This window comes from Chanodichthys erythropterus, chromosome 3, assembly GCF_024489055.1.
Source record: "Chanodichthys erythropterus isolate Z2021 chromosome 3, ASM2448905v1, whole genome shotgun sequence".
In the NCBI taxonomy this organism is placed as follows: Eukaryota; Metazoa; Chordata; class Actinopteri; order Cypriniformes; family Xenocyprididae; genus Chanodichthys; species Chanodichthys erythropterus.
The window spans coordinates 68,665,776-68,692,805 of NC_090223.1; the positions used below are offsets into that span (position 1 = coordinate 68,665,776).

At 37.1% G+C, this 27,030-nt stretch overlaps 1 protein-coding gene across 3 annotated transcripts; it reads left to right on the plus strand.

The window, feature by feature from the left end:
• Window positions 1–5,144: 5,144 nt before the first annotated feature.
• LOC137006756 (gastrula zinc finger protein XlCGF57.1-like) lies at window positions 5,145–15,981 on the plus strand. Of its 3 annotated transcripts, XM_067367789.1 has the most exons (4): window positions 5,160–5,201; window positions 5,622–5,732; window positions 9,370–9,598; window positions 13,414–15,981. In XM_067367789.1, exons 2-4 carry the CDS (start codon window positions 5,715–5,717, stop codon window positions 14,430–14,432), a joined length of 1,266 nt encoding a protein of 421 aa, XP_067223890.1. In that variant the 5' UTR covers window positions 5,160–5,201; window positions 5,622–5,714; the 3' UTR covers window positions 14,433–15,981. The 3 variants fall into 3 exon arrangements, with proteins under 3 accessions (XP_067223898.1, XP_067223890.1, XP_067223906.1); XM_067367797.1 differs by lacking the exon at window positions 5,622–5,732 and having other exon boundaries at window positions 5,145–5,201; XM_067367805.1 differs by lacking the exons at window positions 5,622–5,732; window positions 9,370–9,598 and having other exon boundaries at window positions 5,162–5,201.
• Window positions 15,982–27,030: the final 11,049 nt, after the last annotated feature.

Consider the following 27,030-nt stretch of genomic DNA (forward strand, 5'->3'; position numbering starts at 1 on the left):
GTCCTAATGTTAAAGATGAATTAATTATATCAAGAAGTGGACCTACGACCTCTGGAAGCATTTCTTTCAGTAGTTTAGTTGGCATTGGGTCTAACATACATGTCGTTGATTTTGATGATTTGATAAGTTTAGATAATTCTTCCTCTCCTATAGCGGCGAATGATTCTAGTTTTACCTCATGGACACTACAGTGCACTGTCTGAAGCGAAACTGTAGACGGTTGCATGTTTATAATTTTCTCTCTAATATTATCAATCTTGCAAGTAAAGAAGTTCATAAAGTCATTACTGCTGTTCTCTATGGAAACGTCAGCAGTTGAATCTCTGTTTCTAGTTAATTTAGCCACTGTGTCAAATAAATACCTAGGATTATGTTTGTTTTCTATTAAGAGATTTGAAAAATAAGTAGATCTAGCATTTCTTATAGCCGTTCTGTACTCAATCATTTTTTCTTTCCACGAAAGGCGAAAAACTTCTAGTTTTGTTTTCTTCCAACTACGTTCAGCTTTTCTAACAGCTTGTTTTAGAGCCCGAGTGTGCTCATCATACCACGGCGCTGGATTCGTTTCCTTAATCTTCTTTAGACGTAAAGGAGCGACTGCATCTAATGTGCTGGAAAAGAGAGAGCCAATAGTTTCTGTTGCAGCATCGAGTTCTTCTAAGTTGTCAGGTATACTAAGGCGATGAAACTGCTCGGGGAGATTATTTATAAAGCAATCTTTAGTGGTAGACGTGATGGTTCTACAATATTTATGGCTGGGTGGTGGTTTTGTAGCCTTGGCTAATTGTATTATACACGAGACTAAATAATGATCTGATATATCATCGCTCTGCTGTAGAATTTCAACAGCATCAATATCAATTCCATGCGACAGTATTAGATCTAGGGTATGATTACGACAATGAGTGGGTCCTGACACGTGTTGTCTAACTCCAATAGAGTTTAAAATGTCTGCAAATGCCAATCCAAATGCGTCTTTATTATTATCTACATGGATATTAAAATCACCAACAACAAGGACTTTGTCCGCAGTCAGTACTAACTCTGATAGAAACGCAGCAAATTCTTTGATAAAGTCAGTGTGGTGCCCTGGTGGCCTGTATACAGTAGCCAGCACAAATGTCAACTTACATAATGTTACATAAAGCACCATCACTTCAAAGGAATTATATTTGAAATTCTTTTGAATGATTCTGAATATATTACTATAAATTACAGCAACACCTCCCCCTTTGCCTTTCTGTCGAGGATTGTGTCGATAATCATAACCTTGAGGACTAGATTCATTTAAAGTAATGTAATCGTCTGGTTTTAGCCAGGTTTCTGTCAAACACAGCAAGTCTAGTTTATTGTCTGTGATAATTTCATTTACAATAAGTGCTTTTGAAGAAATAGATCTAATATTCAGTAACCCAAGCTTTATCATTTGTTTATCTGATTTATCTGTGATTTTCATTTTTTGAACATCAATTAAATTTTTACCCTTAAAAGGTTTCGGAAGTTTTTTGTATTTACTAGTTCGAGGTACAGACACAGTCTCTATGTGATAATATCTAGGTGAAAGAGTTTCTATGTGCTGATAATTATCTGAGTTCTGTGACGTGAGGCGGCTAGCAGACGGTCGGTTTAGCCAGTTTGTCTGTGTCCTGATCTGGGCCCTGGTTTGTCATGTTTCAGCTCTAAGACTATTTGCCAAATTTCTAGATAGAAGAGCAGCACCATCCCGGGAGAGATGAATACCATCTCTTTTCAACAGATCAGGTCTGCCCCAAAAGCTTTTCCAATTGTCTATGAAACCTATATTATTCTGCGCACACCACTTAGACAGCCAGCCATTGAGTGATGATAACCTGCTAACTATCTCATCACTCCGACGAACAGGAAGAGGGCCAGAACAAATTACTTTTGCTGACATTGAATTTGCGAGTTCACACACCTCTTTAATGTTAATTTTAGTGATCTCCGACTGGCGAAGTCGAACATCATTTGTGCCGACGTGGATAATGATTTTAGAATATTTATGTTTAGCATTAGCCAGCACTTTTAAATTTGCTTTGATGTCAGGTGTAAATGTAGGAGATTGGCAGGAGGTTGATGGAAGACTGCTTTCGTTTAGGACACCTGAACTTGGTCTCTTTGTATCTCTTTGTATCTTTATATCTAAGAAGTCACTTTATCTGGTTTGTGTTAAATTTCTAAATTTAAGAGCATTGAAAGACCTTCCAGAGACCAAATGGTTGGAATTCTTGCTCTGTTAAAAGACTTGAGTCATAATTTTGGATTTATTTTCACAAATAGCTTTTTTATTTTTGGACCAAAATATAGTGCCTTAAATAAAAGCAAAATTGTTTTGATTAATGTTTTATTCAGTATGGCAAAAATGGCGATTTGGTTGACAAGAAAAAGAAAATTACTGTTTAACAGTGATGATACTGATCCTTTGAACATGTTTAGAGCTCTAGTAAAAAGTAGGCTGGTAATGGAGTATAAGTATTATGAATTGGTGAATGATACTGAAGCTTTCTTCTTGTTATGGGGTGTTGGAAATATTTTATGTCAACCCAATGAAGAGGGAGGTTGTGATATATTGTTGTAAAAGAAGTTTATTTATTTATTTTTTTAAAATATATGTATTTGTAAGAATATGTATTTTATGAAGTAATGTGGTGTTTTAAGGGTGTATGTTTTTGTGCTAATGGATTGTAATTAAAGAGATGTTAAAAGTCAAAAGTCTCTCACACTCACTCTCTCACTCTCTCTCTCTCTCACACACACACACAGTAACTTATTAATTATGAATTAATATATTAAATAGTGATCTGAAACAACATTACATGAGGTGGAGAATTGTCAAATGTAAACAAAAATAGACTCAAACTAGTATACTAAAGTTTACTGATACAAGTGGGTTTTTAAACTTTAACCCATCAATTATAGGTATAAATCTTTTAAAACGGCACATTTATTACATGTTTATTAGCCAAATTTATTTTTTACTCAAATCTAAGTAACGCTAATGACACTAGAGCTAACTTGGCCACAGTCATTTTTAAAAACATCAAACAAATTAGAATGATTTGATATGATTCGCAATGATATTACGCAGCGTCTCTCACAAACGTCTCCATGGTTGCAAGGCACGTTCCCTGTGCAAGCAGGGGCTCACAGGCGTAATATCATTGCGCCTGCTGCAGCCATGGAACGGCAGCGAAGTTCCTTGATTATTACGCCTGAATGAGAGTATAGTTCCTAGCCATATCAGCCTAGAAAATCGCAACTTTTCATTTTCCGCCGGTCTTAGTACACGATTTAACTACAGAAGAGTCAAGTTTTAAATAGGAAAAATATCAAAACTCTTTGGTCATTTTTAAGCGCAATGCTAATGGTCTAATCAGATTCAATGAACTATGCTAAGCTATGCTAAAAGTGGTACCGCCAGAACCGGAGATCGGCTGAATGGATTCGAAAACGGTAAAACTCAACTGTTTAACTCTAGGGGAGTTGGAAAATTAGCCTATTTTCAAAAAAAGTGGAGTGTTCCTTTAAGCTTGAGTGCAGAGGCAATATTCCTCCTGTGTTTGTGAGTTATGCTCTGTACACAGGGATTGGGGATCTGAATTTTAATCTTTTTATAACTCTGAGAAGAATCTGCTGAAACAGTGAATGTTAAGTACTGTACATTTAGATAAATAGGCATGCAGCGGTGGTTTGTGCGGACATGGGAGGCTGATATGTAAATTAGTAATGATCAGAACAAAATTTATAACTTGATCATTTATGTTTCATTGACCAACCGAGTGCAGATCTGATGACACACTGAAGTGATAGTGAGAGCTGATTGACCTTAAAGGGTTAGTTCACCCAAAAATTCTGTCATTAATTACTCATTCTCATGTCGTTTCACACCCGAAATACCTTCGTAATTTTTCAGAACACAAATTAAGATATTTAGGTTGAAATCCAATGGCTCCATGAGGCCTTCATAAGGAGCAATGACATTTCCTGAAGCAGTGTTTTGAAATCGGCCATCACTAAATAAGTCGTTTTTTTGGTGCTCCAAAAATATTCTATGATGCACTTCTAGGGTTTTTGGCTTTCTGCAAGACAATCAATTACACAGGTTGTGTTTGAAAAGTGTCCTTTAAATGCTTGGGGCGACATCACTTTGACTGTTTCACGACCAAATATCATGCAACCATATAACAAGATCCTTGGTGTGTTCAAGACATTATTATTCCAACAGTCCTGCTGACCTGACCTGATGTTTTAAATTGTCGTGCTAAATCAGCCGTGACAAAGTTTTGCCTTAGTTGGTCCACAACCGACATGAATGGTGAAGTAGGGGCAAATACTTGCGAGCGGGATACAAGGGGTTTAAACTCAATGAGTGGAATCCCTGTATACAAGAGATAGTCTCCATCACTCTTCAAAACACTATCTGCAACAGGGCCTGATAATGCTGGCAGTGGTGGAGCACTCATTCTGCAGGTGATGGAAGAGCCTCTAGAATAGGTGTGGTCCTCTATCTCTGGGTCTGACCACTGTGTTTGGACATCACAGAGCACGGCTCCTCATCCCAATCCATCTAGTCAAGCTCATCTGAGAGTACAAATACAGTTCACAATTATTAGGGCATTAGAGACATTATCACTTTACTTTTTTCGGGTGGTCTTTCATAGCCCAACCACAAAGTAGGATGCAGGTTTTCCTTTGTTAGATTTTTAGTTTTTTGTCGACGAAATTAAATGAGCACATGACAGTGTTTTGGGTGGTCTCTTCAAGTTTAGGTTTTTCAGCCACATTCTTCCATATTCCTCGTCTGTTGGTAGGCGAAGGAACCTGTACCGTTTGTCATAAGAACAATCCCTCAAGGTTAAATCAGAAGATTTTTTGTAAAAATATTTCTGTAACAGCTGCCAAAAAATAGCTATATAGCTCCACTGTAGTTTTAAACAAATTTAAAAAAAAAATAAAAAAAAAATCATCCCTTCTTCTGTTTTTTTCACAAATCACACCCTGTACATTGTTTGTACCATATTTGTCTCTATTTTAATTTTAATACATAAAAATTATCTGGTAAAGTAGTTGGATTTCTATGCACTTCTGTGATTGTAGACAAAGCATGACTTTTATTTTGGAGTGGCGACATGACGTCATAAGACTGCTCCGCGCTCCTGCATCTGTGATTCTGCTGAAGAAAGGTTTGTTTTAAGAATTTAAGCTGTTTTAATCGACAGAAACAGTTTTGTAGTTTTAATAGTTTTACCAGCGATGTTAAATGAGTTTATTTACTATTAAATGTAACATTGTGATCTAACTGTAATGAAGAATATTTGTGTGAGTAAAACTCATATCCACTGACGAGAAACAGTAAACCTGCGTCTCATTTCTCTCTCTCTATATATATCATAAATCAGTTTATCATCACAGTGGTGTAGTCTACGAGCGCGAGGATACGTAACCATGCAATAAATCACAAAATATGATTTGTGGTTTGTTGCTTTTGACATGAAACAAAGTCTCATATTTCTCAAAGTCTCAAGTTTCATATTTTGAGCATTTTACTTCGGAATAATAATAAAAAAACATATACAGTTTTGGCGCTCTTTAATGTGTAACAGATCGCAGTATCAGTTCAAGAAAAGCGGCAGCCTGACGCGCCCGTGAACTGATCCTCTCCTCTGCTTTAATACCAGTTACAGCGCGAAATAAACATGAAGGAACATCTGAAGGTAAGATAAAAAAATACAGTTCAACTTAACGAAATCCATATCATGAGATATAATCGCTTAATCAGTGTTTAAACTGCGGAAAGACGTTAATAACAGCTTGTAAACAATGTCACCCCACATGGAAAGAACCTATATGTGGATATATATGCGTACATATATGTACATATAATATAGGAAAACGGCCAATTTTATATATGTCACATATATTAAAAACCTATATCAAAACCTATATTGAAACATATATGTTTATATAGGTTTTTTCCATGTGGGACATAACATCACATTTACTTTAGAAAAACATATTCAGTGACCATAAACTCGTTAGTCAGCTAGAAAAATGAACTCTAGAAAGGAGCATTTAGCTAAATATATACACCATATTACCTATTAATTATAATTTTTTAATGTTCTTCAATAGCCTATATTATGCATGTTTGAATAAATCCGTCAAGTTGACAGCCACCATTTAAATGTATATTTCAAAACACGAACTGGAGTAGAAATAAATTTAAAGTTATTAGGCCTCAAATAACCTTATTAATATAAAAAATTCCTTAAGTGTAATTTAAGTTTGTAAACAAATCAGTTCATTTTAACCTTCAATATTAATGTAGTACCAACTGATTCCCGTTATACAGCATCAGATTTTTTTTCTTGAGAAAATTTGCCATGTACTGTACCTGATATACAGTATATCCAAAATAACTGATATCGAATTCAATTGCAAGTTAGTGAATTGAAATGCATAACTATGATGACAGACTGACATGGTGCAAAACAGAAAAAGTCCAAACAGGGTGATATTGTGACATACTGATAAGCCTCATCTTTCCATTATTGTTACACTCTAAAAATGCTGGGTTAAAGTTGGGTTGAAAATGGACAAACCTAGCGATTGGGTTGTTTTAACCCAGCAGTTGGGTTAAATGTTTGCCCAACCTGCTTGGTAGCTTTATTTAACTCAACTATTGCTTAAAAATGACTATATGGCTGGCTTAAAATGAACCCATAGGGTGGAAATTGAAAATCAGACACATAAGTACTAGAGGCAACAATAATAATCAAAAGGTGATAATTTATTAATAAACAATATTATGCATGTTTATTGCTTAACTATTATATTTAATATTAATAAATGTTAATTTCCAACATATTTTGGGTTCATTTTAAGCAAGCAATACAGCAATTTTTACACAATAGTTGAGTTAAATAAAACTACCCAGGAGTTTGGGCAAACATTTAACCAAATGGCTGGGTTAAAACAACCCAATTGCTGGGTTTGTCCATTTTCAACCCATTTGGGTTGTTTTTAACCAAACAATTTTTAGAGAGTAATAACAGTTGCAACTTGCAGCCTTAAATGTGCATTGAAATTTTCTAGCTGATAAAACTTATGCTACAGGGACCTTATTCATATAACATCTAAGGCCATCTTAACTGGCTGAGTTAGATGGTGATTGATACTAAACAGTAGAAAATCAGTCCAGAGGCTCTTCAGCTGTAAATGTCACTGGCTGTTAAAGTCTTATGTTGATTATAATAAATTGACATGTAAATAACACACACATAAGCCGTCTTTCAGAATGCTCTCATGTAGCCTTGATCAGATGCATACTATATGCATTAGTGAGTGTGGCGGTGCTTATGGGGTGTCGCTCTGGGACGGGTAAGTATGAGGCCGGGAGGGAAAAATCACAGTATACTCACTACAAAAAACTAGACTACACCACTGGTTTATCATGAGCACGAGTTCAGTCTCTGGAGAGTAATGATGGAGAAACTGAACTTTTCAACTCCGAGTCAATTGAATCAAACACTTTGAGAAATGATTCAGTGAATCACGACTCGTGCTGCTCAAACAGTGAACATGAACGAGAACAACAAACACTAACAAACAAACTAATCATGTTTTCATCAAAGATTAATCAAATATAATATATAACTCATTAAATAGCAAATGTAGATAATAAATGCCTGAAATATTAAGTTTATTAATTTAAGCATTAATTTTGAGCAGGCACGTGCACACATAGACAAAAAAGGGGCTTGAGCCCCTGCACTTTTTCTTCCTCGAGAGAAAGTACCCTTTTTTCTGGGGTGCTTTTTTTTTCTTTTTTTATAAATCATATATATTCATGTTTACGCACAGCTTCGCTGTCAAAAATATATTTACTGAATAAAAAATGCTATAGGCTATATAAGGTCGGCTTTGTCGAGTTCAGCTGCCCTCCCTCCGCGACACACCATTCATTTCCGCATCTTCGCCCCGCCCCACCTCATGTTTGCTGCTGGCTGAAAACTTGTGACAACTATTCCCGGGAAAACACAACTGCTGTCTGGCGATGAGAAGCGAAAAAGAAAAAAGCCCTAGATGGATCCATCCCGTGCATTTCTTTTAGGTAGCCTATGTATGTTCACAAACATGTGAAATTTGTGAAACTATTTAGGGTGAGATTATTTATACGTTTAACGCCGCGTTAATAGTTTGACCACCAGCAATGCGTCTGCCTGATTTGATACTAATGTAGGCCTAATTTATGTCATATTATAATTTCAATTATTTTAATGCGTTGCGTTTTGAACCATTGTAAAGATATCTGTAGCGCTGTCAATACCAGAAGAGGAGAATCCATGAACCGCATTATTAGACAGTTTTCTAATGATGCACGATTTATTATAACTATTTAAAAATCATAATACAGCATTACATAATGCTATTCTTAAATCTACACTTACACAGGATAATACAAGTTTAAACCCTCTGTCTTTGCCTGTTTGATGTCCATATATTCTTGTTGAAGAAATTACAGTGGCTGTAGCATTTCTATCTTGCCTTGCCAGGCAAGTGCTGTGCTATACTGTGTAACAACAAAAATCAGCAGGCTTTTGGCGCCCTCTGCAGGCATTTGTTATAATATATAATGAATTTATAACATTTCAGTGGAAAAACTCTTGATGTGTTTAAATATGCAGATTAGCTTGTTTTGGTTAATTAGAAGAAATCTACAGATGCAAATAGACGGATGGTTGTAGGCTTAAAATAAACACCATCTAAATGTGTAGGGTTAGGGTTAAGTTTTCTTTCCATTAGAGTAAAAGACATGGAAGCAAAAATAGACCAAAATCTTAAAATTGTCCACTACAAGAAATAAGTCTTGCAATAACCAAAAGAATTAAAACAATTTATTGATTTGTGCAAAATAAACAAATTATTTGTGAAACTATGTCCCTCTCTTTGGTGCAGTCATTTATTCTAAATATATATAGCTACTTGAAAATAGTAATGTGGAAAACATGCACATTGTGGCATAGTTTCCTTTGCTGTTGCCTTCTCTTGTGATAAACCTAGTGAACACTAAAGAAGACCATAGTCTCTGTGTGAACTGATTATTTTGTAGACATCTGTGGAGTATGAAACAATTGTGTCAGTGTGAGGGAATTAAAATAATTTGATAAGGAAGTCAGAGTTGTCTTAATATATTTAAGGGTTTATTATTTTTTAAATAAATAATTATGAGAAGTGTCCTTTTTCCACTTGAGCCCCTGCACCCAAAATGTCTGTGCACGTCTTTAGTTTTGAATGTTTTTTTGTTGTCTAAACAGGTCATTAACTTTGTTAATTATTCCCTTCTTAAAGATGGCGTTAATTAAAGAGGAGGAGAGTGAAGACATGAAGATGGAGTTTATTAAAGAAGAAAGTGAAGATATGAAGATAATTATTAAAGAGGAGTCTGAAGACATGAAGGTTGAGTTTATTAAAGAGGAAAGTGAAGATATAAAGATGGTGTTTATTAAAGAGGAAAGTGAAGACATGAAGATTGAAGAAACATTCAGTGTGAAACATGAAGATACTGAGGAACAAACAGGTTGGTTTTATTCTCACAGCTGAACTCGGTTATTTGATCATTATTAAAAAATAATGATCAAATATCATTTGAAATCATCTCTGTCTCTCTCCCGCTCTCTCTCTCGACGCACTGATCACATGTTGTATTTCCGCACAGGCACATTTTAGTACGTACACATTGTTTTCACACACATTCAGGATAATGTTTGGATTTGTCCTGTGTATGTTCAGTATCGTAACTGGACTGGTCTAAAGTGTAAACAAGCTCTTTTCTGTTGCCACACTTCACACTGTGAATCCTCAAACTAGTTGTGCTGTGTTTATTGTGTGTGTGCTTTAGTGTACATAAATGTATGAATTATTTGGACTCATAGCATTTGGTGATTTGGTGTCCTTTTGGACTTGGATAAAGTTGTTTTTATATTCGCACATTCGGACATCTGTATTCAATAGCCTTGTTAATCACACTACATTGGACATTCAGTGGACATTCACAAGTAAATTTGCCATTAAAACAATACTTGCCTATTTTGATCGACTGTGAAAAATGTTGTAAGTTGACAATCGTTGGTTGTCAATATCATGCCGCTGCTAAAAATTCGCAAACATTCATTTACTGCACATTTATTGGAAAGTTTGAATTTATCAGAAGTCCGAATGTGCGAATATAAAACCAACTTTACCCAAGTGTCCTTTTGGAGTCTGCAAGTGTCCTCTTTTTGAAAAGACACCTAAATTTACCTTAAAAACCTGGAAAATACAGTTTTGTGAGAATCACACTTCAATCTGATGTATGCTTAATTTTACGATAAGTGTGAGATTAATCGTGATTAATTGCGATTAAAATTTAATCTATTGACAGCTATAATTTTGATGTTAAATTCACTATTGTATTATATATAATTGTTCTAAACACAGTATTTAGTTCAATTACATCAGAAGTAACTGTAATTAAATTACAGAAAAAATAGGAGTAATGGATAATTTGACATGGTTTAGTGTAACTTTTACCAGGTTTGGTTAGTGGTGTCTAAAATGCATCTTTACGCACAACTACCAGCCTGCATGGAGAGTTTCTTGAGACTCCAGAGGCACCAGCAGCTTCAAATACCTGTTTGCTGCTCAACACTGGCTTTTTTATAGCTGCCCTTTTAATACAATTAATTTTTTAATTTTCGGTCTTTATCTGACCGAGTTCTGCTGTGCTCTAAATCACTCACAAATCTTATGATAATTCGATAATCTCCATTCAGTTTTCACACAATATTAGTTGTTTTCATGCTGTAACGTCTGGACCAATCAGCCACACAATTATTCATTGTATTTAATGAATTACCCATAAACTCACTCTCCCTATCAAAGTTCTCTGAACTCATCCCCCTAAAACTGTAACCAGCATCCCAATGTTGCTAGCACACAGGCCAACCTAGGTGTCCTGTTACAGTTATATGGTACTTTTATGACCCAGAAGAATTCTGGAGAGACTAGTGACTCATTCTTCCTGAGAAGGACAAATAAACTCTCTTAATCCTATGTATTATCTATATAACCACTTGGGAAATGTATAAACATGTATCCAAGTTTCCCATCTCATGACTTTCCTTTTATAGGCTTTATTCTATGTATTAATTCTCTCTTTTGAACTATTTTGGTATTAATGTTCCATAGTTGCAAATGTATAGTTAACTGAGATCACATTGGCAGCATGCTTGGTATCTACGGACTCCAACTTTCATTTCCTATTTGGTAATTTATGTCACATGTTACTAACTCTGTGACACATTAGTATTATAAGAATCTAGAAGGTTATTCTTTCATTCATCCAATCCAGTGTCTTATGCTAATATCTTGCTACAGAACAAAGACTCGTAAAACTTCCCTCTGAAAGGGGAACTCCTTATTGGCTCAGACACCTCAAGAGGGTGTGACATCTTCACCCCTTATATTCACTGATCACAAGATCAAATTTCTCTTCCTGCTCTTCCTCCTCTTCTTCTCTTTTACTGATGAATGCTGACGTCAAGATGATGCTTTAAGAAGCTAGAAGCTTCTAAGGAACCCCAAGCTTGTGCCAGGCCTCGGCCTAGACCTTCCATTCACCAAAGATCCTCTGAATCCAGCCGGTTCTCTTTCGTCAAGAAAATATCAGCAAAGATTCAACGGGAGCCTCCACAAATTGCATCAGGACAGTTTTAATTCAACTTGGAGAGACATGCAAGTATCAAACTTAGTCTCATTATCGGATACATTGAGTATCCTTACACCATTTAAAGAAGGGCCTGTTAAAACTAAACTGATGGTTTGCTCAAGGCTGTTGATCTGCTGAATGTCCAACAATGCTGTAACTTCTTGCTTCCTGTACTCTGCTTTCTCTCTCTCTTGGTAAACTGTATGCATGTATGTGTGTGAATGTTAGAGTAGTTTAAGTGTTTAGTCTAGTTAATAAAGTCTTGTTCATGTCACACGTAAGGTTGTCTGTGTTTTGCGCTCATGTACTGGAGTCCCTATTCATGTCGGTCCTGACTACAGGCTTTTAGTAGAATAAGATTGTTATTTCCCATAACCTGGAAATGAACATTTCTTAGTTAATAAACAATTAACACTGTGTGTTCATTGAACAACAGGTTAATTGATTGTAATATTAATTTTATTACATTAAGTTAATTTTATTGACTGATTAAAATATTAATAATTAATTATAACTAGTTATGATTAATTATTCATATTTATTTTGAGCTAATTTGCTACAATGCCTTTTGCACAACATTGCACCATTTCATGCTTTTCATCTTCAGAAAGATCTTTCTTCCTCCCCATATTGCATGAGAACTGTGACTTGCTTAATAATGTGGAACAACCTCTAAGTAGGGTTTCCATAGACCTGGCAAATTATTTTGTCTGAGATTGATACCAGTTATCTAAAAAGACTTGGATAAATAAACAAACACACATTTTCTTAGAAATTCTAAAATCTGAATGTTTATTGTACTGAAATCTTACTGATATGTCATTTGCATAATAATTTGGAACGCAGTGTATGTACATTTGCCGACTCCATTTATTTATTTTTTCAAATAAATGACGGCTGTTAACAGCGACGCAAAGAATTGTGGGCTATCTGCAGCAGCGAAGGATACACCTCATGCATCCTCCGAATTCCTGTGAAAGAAGGACGCATTCCAAGGTCGCGTTCGGAGAGTCCTACTTACTTTTCTGAAATGATACTGCCTCAATGACGTATGCGACCTTCAAATGCGACCTCTGGAGGATGCACAGCTTCTCTCTCAGCCACTTCCTTTTTCCTGGTGGCTTTATCTGGTCTCCCCATGTCAATTACTGCAATGAGACACGGGTGTTTATCATTTGCACTTGACCTGCACCGCTCGTCTCCTGCGTCTCTCCCGCTGCTGAACCACGCCCCCCCCTTGCCACACACTCGCACTTCTCCTATTGCTCCACACCAATCTTTTGACCCGAGGGAGGGGCTCTAACAGACCAATCACAGCGCTTGCGGTCTGTGTACGATTGATGCGTTACATTACATGCGTCACAGAGATGTTGCACATCAGGCTACATGTGGTACTCACAGCCTATGCCATGCCTACAGCGTACACGTGACGCAGAAATAAATCGGCCTTAAGTCTTCAGGAATGCTTGAAAATTACAGGCAGGTGTATTTGATTAGGGATAAAAAAAGACAGTGGTCCTCCACTACCAAACCTGCCCATTCCTGATCCATAGGATTGGATAGGATAGGATAGGGTATAGAACATACATGTTGTTGGTTTTGATGCTTTAAATGTCTAAATTGTTTTGTGTCTATTTTTGTCCTAGACCTAATGGCACTGAAAGAAGAGAGTCATGAACCTAATGAAAGGGAAGAAGAGAAAGAACATTATGATAAACATCATGATTTCATGAATGGGGAAAGATCAACACAGGTTTCCTCACAAAAAGGAGTTCAAAAGACAGGACCTAAGAGTTTCACACACAAAAAACACAAAGTCCACATGAGAATTCACACTGGAGAGAAACCTTTCACCTGTCAACAGTGTGGAAAGAGATTCAGTGAGAAAGGAAACCTTAAAGCCCACATGAGAATTCACACTGGAGAAAAGCCTTACACCTGCCAACAGTGTGGACAGAGTTTCAGTGAGAAAGGAGGCCTTAAAATCCACATGAGAATTCACACTGGAGAAAAGCCTTACACCTGCCAACAGTGTGGAAAGCGTTTCAATGAGAAAGGAAGCCTTAAAGTCCACATGAGAATTCACACTGGAGAAAAGCCTCACACCTGCCAACAGTGTGGACAGAGTTTCAGTGAGAAAGGAAACCTTACAGTCCACATGAGAACTCACACTGGAGAAAAGCCTTACACCTGTCAACAGTGTGGAAAGAGTTTCAGTCGAAAAGGAAGCCTTATAGACCACATGAGCACTCACACTGGAGAAAAGCCTTACACCTGCCAACAGTGTGGAAAGAGTTTCAGTGAGAAAGGAAACCTTACAGTCCACATGAGAATTCACACTGGCGAAAAGCCTTACACCTGCCAACAGTGTGGAAAGAGTTTCAGTGAGAAAGGAAACCTTACAGCACACATGAGAATTCACACTGGCGAAAAGCCTTACACCTGCCAACAGTGTGGAAAGAGTTTCAGTCGAAAAGGACATCTTATAGCCCACATAAGCACTCACACTGGAGAAAAGCCTCACACCTGCAGTCTGTGCGGGAATGGCTTCAGACGGGAACGAAGCCTTAGAGAACACATGAGAATTCACACTGAAGAGATGCCATTACATGTGATGAGTGTGGAAAGAGTTTCATATATAAAGATAACCTTAAGGTCCACATGAGGATTCACTTGAAAGAGAACTGAACTGAACTCTTTGAAGTCGTTGCTGTGGAAAGAGCAGAGGTGTAAAGAGTACCTGAAAACAATTCTTGAATAAAAGTACAGATACCATTACAATGAAAATTACTCCATTACAAGTCACCATTTCTAAGACAACTTGAGTAAAAGTCTTGGAGTATCTGAGACTTTAACAGTACTTAAGTGTTTTACTCATGCTGAATTTAGGCTCAAAGATGTACTAGTCCTCGACATTAGTCCAGAAATGCCACTGAAAAAATAAGAAAAAAAAAATTTGATTGATGGAAATCATGTTTATTTTCTAAAATCTAAATAAAACGGAACTGCTCAATATTGCAATAAATCAAGGTTGACACAACATCCTCTTAAATGTTAAAAGTGTGGGGGGTTCTAAGATGGCGGCCAGGGAGTAACAGCGATTTTCACTAGCTCCCGCACCACTCGGCTAATTACCTGTATTTTATAAGTTAATTCAGACACAACTCGGTGGCTTTGGTTATGTCAGTGTTGTAGTATGTCTTTGGAATCTTTTTGGCCACAATCTTTTTTGAAAATGCCTCGTTCTACCAAAAAAACAGAGAAAAAGTAATCTTCCTCGGCCGCGTTGGATATTTCGCTGGAACAAGGTGATGGTGAAGAGAACGACGAGTTTGAGCTAAGCCCAGCCATGGCCAAGGCGTTTCAACACATGATGGAGACTATTTCCAAGACAATAGACGTCAAACTTGATCCCTTAGTGGAGATTATACATACTCATTCCCAGGAATTGGAAAACTGCAAATCTCGACTGGATGAAGCCGAGCGAAGAATCGTTTCGGCGGAGGAATTAGCTGATAGCATGAAGGCTCGTGTTTCGACTTTGGAAAATCGAGTTGCGTCGCTTACTGAGCACGTTGATGATCTACAAAACAGAGGATGGCGCAAAAATATTCGTATTGTCGGCTTACCAGAAGGGGCAGAGGGCTCAAATGCGGTGGCTTTCATCCAAAAATGGATCCAAGAATTTCTTCAGCTGCAGACCGAGGGAGCTTACATCAAGATCAAAAGGGCTCATCGTACTCTAGCTCCCAGACCAGGTGCCAAGGAGAGACCTAGGCCACTAGTGTTGCGTATGCACCACTTCGGAGACAGACAGAGGATTCTTGAGGCAAGTAGAAAGTTTTCTATGGATGGAAACTTGCAGTTTGAGAACTGCAAAATCTCCTTTTTTCAAGATTTCTCCGCCGCATTGCTATGAAAGCATAGAGAGTTTGATTCGGTTAAACGCCACTTGCAGGAGATCGGTCCCTGCTATGCAATGTTATATCCAGCTAAACTGCGAGTAACCATTGGGAATACCACTTACATCCTCGGCTCGCCGACAGCAGTCTCTGGGTTTATTGCGGAGATTGGTCAGGATGTTCGACCTGAGGCAGCTGACAGTCCACCTGTGATGGACGAATGACTGACCTGATTACGTTTCTTTTTCCTCTTTTTTTTTTTTCCTTTTTTTTTTTTTTTCTGTGTTGCGTTTGGTATCCACTGCTGTTATTGTGGGATTGTGCGGGCGGTGTGATTACGCAAGTTTACTTATTGAGTAATTTTGGTGAAAGTTTTTGTTTCGGACTGAACAGTAGGGATGTTCTCTTGTGTATTGAGTTCCCTTTTTGAGAAGGGAAAACGCCTCCTTTTTCTTATTTTATTGTTTTGTTTCTTTTTGTTTTTCGAGTTCTATCGAATGTTCCATTGCCCAGAAACGGCTGTACTTTTGTTATTATGTTTGTGTCTTTTCGTTGTATGCACAACTTATGTACAGGAGACTGTATAAAGGTAAAGTTTCAGCTTGTTTATTTTATTTTTCTATTTGATATATTTACGATATTAAAACGTATTATGTATAGATGGTAATCAATAATTTAAGAGTTTCTACATGGAATGTAAGGGGTCTACATGGTAAAATTAAAATTCAAAAGGTTTTTGATTGGTTAAATAAGGAGCATGTTGATCTGGCAATGTTGCAGGAGACCCACTTGAATGATAAAGAACACGCTGGCCTCAGACATAGGTGGATTGGGCAAATTAATTTTTTCTTCATTTACAACGAGTAGCAAGGGGGGTAGCTATTGTTGTTAACAGAAATTTGCCCCTTAAGATTTAATGAATAAATAAATAAATAAATTCCTTGCTACGAGCACGTTACTGTCATAACTGACTTACGTACTGTTGTTCTCATGTTGTTTCGATTGATTCTACTATTCTCATTTTGTAAGTCGTTTTGGATAACAGCGTCTGCTAAATGACTAAATGTAAATGACTAAATGTAAGTTTTTATATATATCCATATTCCTATACTTCAACCATTTTGACCAATACTTGTAAAATGTATCCATGTTTAATCTTAGAGAGAAGGTGAGTTTCTTCATATCATACATATCTTTTACAATCATTATCCATTCTTCTTTTGTTGGTGGATTCTCATGCAACCAATAATAGTTTAAGTATGTACTTATCTTGAGTATTACAATCAGTTGGTATGTTTCCTAAATATATAGTACCAAAGCTGTTTGATTAAATTGCTGGACATTTCCAAAATATGTGAAAGTAATCAGCCATAGAATTATTACATTGTCTCCAACAGAGTGCAGTTTCCAGATTACCATCCTGTAAATATTTTCTTTTTGGAGTAATAAAAAATTGTATTATATTCTTCCACGAGAATTCTCTCCACTGACATGAGCTGGAGGTAGTATACTGTGTTTTACAAATGTTTAGCCATTCTTCATCAGATAAATTTATGTTTGCTTCATTCTCCCATTTATCTTTCACATATAATGTAGAGTGATTTTTAGAAGATTGTATACTTGAATATATTCTTGATATCATTCTTTTGAGTCCCACTCTTATACGCATCAATAAAAACATTGATGATATTCATTTCAATTTTTTCATTATTTTTAATATTTTTGTTATAATGGTTCCTAAGTTGTAAATATCTAAAGAAATCTTGTTTTTCTAATATATAGGTGTCAGTAAGATGTTGGAAGCTCTTTAAACCTGTATTGGATGAGATTGTACAATATGATGTAATGCCTTTCAACGTCCATTGTTTAAACCTTGAGTCCAACTGAGCAGGTTTAAAATCTTTGTCATAGGCCACCCATCTTAACAACCATGTTTGTTTCTTGAGCTTAAAATTTTTACATTCCTTGAACCAAATATTGAGAGGAACCATCGTCCAATGGCTCAGTTTATTAGAGTACTTAATCTTAATGGTTTTATCCCCTAATAAGGAGGGGAGGGGAATTGTCCAGCTGGCTGAATTCTAATTCTTTCCATCTTGCATCATACTCATTAGTACACCAACAAACTAAATATTTCAATTGTGCTGCTTTATAATAATCCTCCAAACAGGGAAGGGACAGTCCTCCTCTTTCCTTTGATAATTGTAGTGTTTTAAGTCTGACCCTATGCTTCTGATTTTTCCATATGAATCGTATGAACCATATGAAAACGTTCATTCTAATAATTTCAATTTGATTATACAAACCAAGGGTTAAGGGCATCCACCTGTCCAAATCTACTTTTAATTCTTTTGTTATGGATTCATAATTTATATTATATGTTTTTGTCACATTCTTTGGTATGATAACTCCTAAATATTTAATATTATTAGTTTTCCACTTAAAATTATATTTAATACGCATGTTCTCCTGTGGTGAATAATTAAATGAGAGGGTCTGAGTTTTGTCTAAATTTAACCTGTATCCTGAGTACCACCCAAACTGTTCAAGGCATGACATAAGTTTAAGTAAACTGGAGTCCGGATCAGTGATTGTCATAAGAATATCATCCGCATATAAACATATTTTGTGTTAATTTCCTTTAAATTGGAATCCTGATATATCTACATCTTCCCTAATCGCTTGAGCAAGTGGCTCTATGAACAGTGCAAAAAGTGTGGGACTTACAGGGGCATCCCTGGCGACATCCCCGTTCCAATGTAATTGATCTAGAAACATTATCATTTATTTTAACCTGGGCTGTCGGTAAATGATATAGTGGTTTAAGACATCCTATAACCTCTTTATTGAAACCAAAACGTTGCAATACTAGATACAAAAACTCCCATCGCACAGAGTCAAAAGCCTTTTCAGCATCGAGGCTAATTACCAAAGATTTAGAATTATTTTTGCTCATGCTATCAATCAGAAATAATGTTTGTCTTACATTATCTTGTGTCTGTCTGGTCAGTATCAATCAATTCAGGAATTATATTTTCAAATGTTTTTGCAATTATGGAAGCATATAATCTATATTTAAAACAGAAATGGGTCTATATGACCCACACTCTGTCTTATCTTTTCCAGCTTTTGGTATTACCGATATGACAGCTTGTTTCCAAGATATTGGGGTTTCTCCCCCCTTAAGAACATGGTTAAAACATTTTAAGAGCATAGGTTTTAATAATTCCCTAAATGTTTTGTACCACTCTGCTGGATACCCATCCCCTGTAGGGGGGGATTTTAATTGTTTGTTGAATCCTTTACTGGATAGACTACTTTCAAGGAACTGCCCTCCATCTAAACAATCTAAAACGTTATCAGCTTTATATAAGGAGTTAGGTTATTCTGATGTTTGGCGTGCCCTTAACCCTCTGCGCACAGAATTTACCTTTTATTCCCCTCCCCATAAGTGTTATTCTAGAATTTATAATTAATACTGTTGTTTACGATCATGCTATGGTGCTATTGGATTTGTTAGTGGAAGGTGCTCCAAAACGTACTAAGCACTGGAGATTTAATACGTTATTGCTTAAAGACAACAAGTTTATTTCATACTTTAATTCTGAATTTAAGATTTTTTTGGTGGATCAATTCAGAGTCTATTGATGATCCATCTCTGTTATGGGAGACTTACAAAGCCTATATAAGGGGTCTAGCTATATCTTATTCCATTTCTAAAAAAGGAAACAAGTAGAGAAGCAGGAATGCTTAGAGCTAGAATTTGAAAGGGCTACCGAAGATCATGTGAATGATGCTTCATCTTCTTATTTGGAGAAGTTGACCATAATACGTGCTTTCCTGCTTTGTTGTCGCAACAGGCCAAAGTTAAAATACTTTTTTCAAAGCAAAGACTGTATGAGCATGGCAATAAACCTAATAAGTATTCGTCTTATTTATTGAAAAACAAATCAGGCCCACAATTTATCACCTCTATTATGGATTCTTATGGTAAGCAATCATTTGATTCTGGGGTAATAAATGCTACATTTAAGCAGTTTTATTCTGACCTATATCATACTGAATATTCAACAGATTTCTTTGATCACTTAACGCTTCCTAGTATATCTGATGAACAGAGAATAGCTTTGAATGCCCCCATCTCAAGGGAGGAAGCCTTATTGGCTCTACGTAGTCTACAGCCAGGCAAATCCCCCAGGCCCAGACGGTCTGGTGTGTGAAATATATAAAGAATTTGAGCATCTGCTCATAGATCCCCTGTTATCTATGTATGATCATTCATTTATGACAAACAGATTGCCATAATCGCTTAGAGAGGCCAACATTTCCCTCATTTAAAAAAAAAAGAAAAAGATCCAGAGCTCTGTGGGTCATATAGGCCGATATCTCTTCTAAACGTGAATTTTAAATTGCTTTCAAAGATCCTTGCATTACGGTTGGAGAAAATACTTCCTTCTTTCACTGATAAAGACCAAACTGGTTTCATTAAGGGCAGAAGTTCAAGTAACAATATTAGAAGGCTTCTAAATGTCATTGAGCTTTCTCACAAAAGTAACATTGACACCCTTAATTTATCATTAGATGCGGAGAAGTCCTTTGACCATGTGGAGTGGCCTTATTTATTTTATACCTTGGAGAGGTTTGGTCTCTGTGATAATTTTATCAGATGGGTGCACATACTTTATTCTGCTCCACTTGCGGCAGTTGTCACTAGCAGTCATAGGTCGGACAACTTTCCTCTGTCCCGTGGCACTAGACAGGGCTGTCCCCTCTCCCCGTTGCTCTTCACGATAGCAATAGAACCATTAGCTCAGGCGATTAGGGAGGGGCGGCTGTCTCTGGTGTTTCGGTTGGTCTTAAACAACACAAGAAATCCCTCTACGCAGATGATATCTTGCTCTTTTTGTCTAACCTTGATTCATCTGTGCCTGCTTTAATAGATATTAATTCATTTGGGAAGTTATCAGGGTATAAAATAAATTTTTCCAAATCTGTTGCTTTGTTACCCTAGTGCTTTATGATAATTCGATAATGTCCATTCAGTTTCACACAATATTAGTTGTTTTCATGCCTTTTGCACAACATTGCACCATTTCATGCTTTTCATCTTCAGAAAGATCTTTCTTCCTCCCCATATTGCATGAGAACTGTGACTTGCTTAATAATGTGGAACAACCTCTAAGTAGGGTTTCCATAGACCTGGCAAATTATTTTGTCTGAGATTGATACCAGTTATCTAAAAATAAATGGATAAATAAACAAACAAACATTTTCTTAGAAATTCTAAAATCTGAATGTTTATTGTACTGAAATCTTACTGATATGTCAATTGCATAATAATTTGGAACGCAGTGTAATCTGTTTAAACATAAACACATACTTTAATCTGATTATGGAAGACCAAAACATGAACTGTGTTCCACTTGTGAACAGGATTGGTTCAGTATAATTATAGTCTAAACAGACTATTTAATCATTTCATAGCCACGTTAAATAAAAAAAAAACATGAAACAGGAGGGCAAAGTTAAGAACAGGAAATAACACAGTCATATTACATACCCCAAACAACTAGAATCTAATCTGATACACGGACCGAATTGTCTTACTTAAACTTTTTTGTTCAACAATTGCTTAAAAAATGAAACACCACAAACTTATGTCATTGATACCAAATCTTCCACAAAACAGACAAAAACTCATCAAACTTCCATCCTCTCATCCATCATGGGCGATACTTTATTCCAGACAGAGACATCAAGCATCATATGCCTCTTGGTGACTGTGGTTTTGGCTCTGGCACAAGCCCCCAGGAAATCTTCATGACTGTACCACAGGATGTCGTCTTTCAGAGGCCAAAAAAAACACTGTTAACTCCAATGATAGACATTGTTTTCACTCTGGACAAACTCTTCATCGACATCCTGAACAACACCTGGGTATGCCTCCCCATCATAACAGACCACACACCATTCTCCCACCAAAGACATGGTTATTTCCCAGGCATTGTATTGAGCATCCCTTGGCATGGCTCTGTCTTCATAGTGGTTTTCTGTGCTTTGTTGGAGGACCACAGACTCAGGTTCCTTGGATTTGCTCCTTTACTGTTAAGTGAGCAGTGAATGTCACCTTATCCACCACCTTTCACTCTTTTCTCCCTGATTTCAGTTTTTGCTCCGCCATTCCATCCACTCTAGGAATGACAGCAAGCATGAAGTAATTAGAGGCTAGTGTATTGTTTAGGTTCCATTAAACACTAAATCATACTTTCTCTTCCGCTGATGCAACTCTGACTCTGTTTCAGTGCTGGAGCCCTTTTCAGCCCAAATCAGGCATTCGTTGGCCTTGTCCTATGTATCTGAAAACATCACAAAAACAGATTTTCAGTTCATTGGCTTACATTTACAAATTATACATCTAGTATATTGATATTCATTTAAAACCCTCACCTTTGGTACTCAGTAAATCAAATGTGTGTATCTCCCATGTGTCTCTGTTTGGCTTTTCATGCAGCATCACTGCCCTCTCTTGATCCTCTCATGGATCTTATATGGAGGCCAACAGCATCCCCTCCTTGCTGCACCAGATTTCAGAGATGACAGCTAAACTGTCCTCTTCATTTGGGAAATTGACCACAGCAAACATTGAACAAAAAGATGAAGTGGTTCACTCAATTTTCACAATCTCGATTTCTAATGTATCTTATAACATACAAAACCATTTTTTACAGATAACTGTAGGAGTTAAACTTTTTTTTTTTACTTAATTTTTTTTTTTACAGGAGCCTCACATCCTACAAATGGAGTGATGGCATGCCAGCAAAGTATTTTTTGCATGGTAGTAGCACTAACTTCCGTTGCACATTTTGTGGCTTGGGTAAAAAAGAAGTTCATCCTTCAATCCAGGGAGATGGGTAATGTCTAGCTGTGATGATGGCAAGGGATAGTCTTGTTCCCTAAATCTTCCCGGAAATCTGTTCCACTGCCTCGACCACCAGGTTTTGCACAACAACATCATTGTTCTTCACCTGGACACAGTTATTTCCAGTGCACATCTGAACAGAGAAGTGAGCAAACTGCATTTTTGCATAGTGCTCTTTCACATTTAGACCATTTGGGACTGGGCCGTTGTCATGTGGTCTTTGTAGTGTCTTCTGTAACCAAGGTTACCAGATTAATATAGAAATAATGTTATCAATATTATAACATACTAATTTATAAACTAAAATTATTAGAGAACTACTTAAAATAAGTGCAATTATAAAAGAAAATATTAATTTTATTACACACATATATTTTTACTTGTTTATTAATGTGACCAATAGCAAGTAGTTTTGAACTTAGCATGAGCCAATAAGAGCGCAGAATGTGACGCAGCGGAGAAATAGTTTTCCGGGTTTTGCACGAGGTTTGCATAGACATATATACGTGAGGCGCCTCATGATGTGCTGGAGGGCGTGATCCAACGTCGCCGCCATATTGGTTGGGTCTCTCCACTCAACGCTAGAACCAGAGTAAATCGGAGTCAACGGATGGCGAGCAATTGTATGCCCGTATTTTGTGCAGCTTACAGTTGCAATAACCAACGCAGTATTGATACCAGATCGCATGGGATTACATTTCATAGAAAGTAAGATTGAACAAATGATTTAGGTTATTTTACCATTTAAAAAATTATGTCATCTCTTGCTGTTTTTTTCTCTTCACACTTTGAAGGATTCCCAGTGATACAGGCTTGAGGAGGCAATGGGGAAGTTGCTATAAGACGGGAGGGTTTTGTTGTGACTAAGTCGTCAAAGCTCTGTAGTGAGCACTTCAAGCCTGATGATTTTGACAAGACACATCTGTCTTCCAACTTCCCATGTCATCTCCAAAGAGTAGGTGTATTTTACTCTACATGCTAACAGAGAAGTCTATGATTCATAGTGTAAAACAAAAACGGTAAAGCCGTTAGATATTTCTGCATGTATAGGAATTAGTGATGTATTGTGTATTAAAATACACTGTGGGATACTAAAACCTTTTCAAGTGTTTTTAATGAAGTTGTTTTTAAAGTATTATGTTTATTATATTTTGGCCACTGTAGTGACAAGGAACACAAAAACTTCAAGGAAAGCTGAAGAGAGCCTACCAGTGGACCTTTCTCAGCATTTTCCTGAAAGTAAGCCTCAGCCCAATGATGTGAGTATTTGTAGGCTATTTGATATGTGTCATACAGCTATGAGCATCATGACTGTGGTCATGTCAAAATCTCTCCCTTGCTTTCTGCAACTCTTTTCGAAAATACTCATACACTTATATGTATGTGAGTATATGTTATAAATAAATACACACCTTCTTTCACTGACATTTGTTGTGTGAAGCTAGATATGACATTTGTTTTATGAAGCTAGATAGCAATAATACAATGGAGGGCGAGTGCACTTACAACTCAACTTTTTACTTTTTTTATCAGGGAGGTCTACCAGCATCACACAGCGCCATCTAAAGCATAAAACAACGATTGCAGGATAACCCAGTTTCTAAGACTAAATACATAGCAACTTTCTCTCATACATGCACCCTTTCTCTCTTTCCCATACTCATGGTGCTGGCAGTGATATTACGGGTAAGAAATTAAGAATGTGTGCCTACACATATGCGAGTACTGTGCGCAAACAACTGTGAGTGGTATGATATAAACATCACTGAAAAATTTTTTTATGTCTTTCTACTAGGACTTTGCCCATTGCCCTATTCTCCCTTTCCTACTCATCTAAGAGCCAGACTCAGTGAAGCTTTGGCTAGAGTGGAGAGTCTAGGAGCAGGAGAAGCAAAAATGCAAAGACCCGGGAATGGAGAGCAAAGAAAACCCAGGTAAAGAGTCTTCTGGAAGATCTGAAGGAAAATAACCTTATAAATGAAGAGTTGAATGAAAGGGCTTGGCTTCCACTCTGGTAAAAATAAATTAATAATACAACCTTGAGGTGTGTATTGTTTGCACTCTTTGTCAGACTTTATAAAGGTATTATTTCAAAGGAACTTTCTAAATAGTTTGTCTAGCTAGTCTAAGCTGAATTTCAGATCTTCAAGTAGAACCTCCTTTTCCAAAGCGGGGGCCAAGTGAATACACCAAGGACCAGAGAGAGTTTACCCTCACACTGCACCTCCCGAGGTCCGAAAGCCTACAGTTACCTGAGGGATTCTCTGCATCTTCCCCTACTGCATCCACATACATTGCAACGGTGTAGTACATCCCTACATAATGTACAACAAACAGGGAACTGATGTAGAAGTTTTTGAGCATGCATGTGCTATTTTCACTATTTTTTTCTTGGGAAAATGCCTTCCAAAGTATTGGAAAAAAGAACAATCATAGAAAAAAAATGAAAAAGTGCCCAAAATAGGGATCCAAGGGTTGGAAGCACTCAAATAGCTATTTATTTTCTTTTTGTAAAGGAGGATGCAATCAGTGGACACCAGGCCTGGGCTCAACACAATGATGTTGGACATGTTGAAGATGTGAAGAAGACCCTGCTAAATATGGCTCTGTGGCCCTCATGTTGGATGCCATGGCCATCAAAAAACATGCCAAAGTACAATCCCCATACCCAAGAAAATGTCTGGATATGTGGATATAGAGAATGGCATGGATGAGACTGATTTAGCCACCGAGGGTGCTTGTTTTTATGGTGGTAGGAATACAGGGTCATTGGAAAGCTCCAATTGCCTACTACCTCACAAAGTATCTGTCTCCAGACACACAGAAGGTCCTGGTTGTCCATGCTCTGGAGAAATTGCATGCACGTGGCATAAAAGTGGTCTGCATGACAATGGATGGACATATCCAATGTCCCAGCATGTGCAACCAGCTCGGGTGTCAACTAAAGGGAAACCCCCATGAGCAGGTGCTTCTTTGAACATCCAGTGAATGCTGACAGGGTGTTTGTGGATATGCATGCGGCCCACAAGATAACAAACAAGCATGTTCAATTTGATGGCCAGAAGATGAAAGTGTCCTTGGCTGCTCAAGTTGGAGTCACTCTGTAGTGGTGGCACTGCGCACACTGAGGGGACCTTGGTTATTATCACAGTTTAAAAACTGTGAATTTAGAGATTCATTGAAGTTGTTATATAACACTTTGTATTCTGCATGAAAGCCATCTCTGTTTATACTTTTACCTGTAGAGGGAAATCCAAGCAGAGCTGTGTACTAGGGCTGGGCGCATATGCTCAGATATACTTTTGTCAAGCGCATTTCTTCAGTAAAGCCGGTTCCCTGATTACCGCTAAATCGGCTTAAGCGGCAATCCAGGGAACCGGCTTTACTGGCGAAATGCGAGAGCTGACAAAAGCATTCGATATGTCGCCCCATTTACTGTGTACTAAATAAAAGATTATAATTTGATTTCCATGATACGATACTACTGTTATGGGTGATATATCAGTTAACAGAGGCTTATGCTTTTTTTTAAGATGATTGACAGGTTGTTGGACCTGAACAGCCGCAATCCCAGTACCAAGGGATACAAAGCTCCTCTGGGTGCTTTGAATTGGACAGAGAGAGTAGAGCTCTTGTTGAGAGGCAGGGAATACTTGCTCAGTTTGGTGATGAAAGATGGCACACCCTCCTGCAAACAAAGGTTTTTTTTTTTTAAATATCGTATGAGTTTCCACGAAAAGTTCCACCAACATCACATGATTAATGTGATGCTCTCTGAAGCTATGTATTCTTACGTATCGAGTTCATAAGGTGCTCTTTCTCTGGTTTGGATAGTTTTGCTGTCTGCAGTTTTGTTTCTGTTGACTCTTCTGTTCAGTATTTTTCAGGTCATCCAGGAAAGGTCTCAAATATGGTATGTATGTTAATATGATGTTGCTGTTTGCAAAACCAAGAGGCAGGAGGTGATGTGAGTCCCTCCTGCTTTAAGAAACATAGTCTTGTATTGCACTTTTTCTTCTTGTTTATGATTTTTGTCTCTGCATTTTAGAATCTTCTTGTGTTCAGTGTTTTTCAGGTTATAGAGGTGTCCAAATGGTATGTGTGACATGTTCTTGTTTTTAATCTATATCCTTGTTCAGTTTTAATATAGTTCCTAGTTGTTCCCTGACTTGGACTTATACTCTCAAGAAGCACCCAGTAATTTTGCACCCAGTAGATTTGTACTTGCACTTAAATCATTTACCATTCAGGGACTTTATTGGAGCAAAACATGTATTGCTGCCGCTATCTCTGTCACCATGTGTTGAGTTACATGTTATGAATATTTGTAGAAAAGTAAATTAATGTCTTTCCAATAACTTTTGCAATTACAAGGTGCTCTTGAGGTGTCTTGTTTTGCCATGATCTTACTGATGAGACGTTTTCTTTTGAAGGTATCTGTC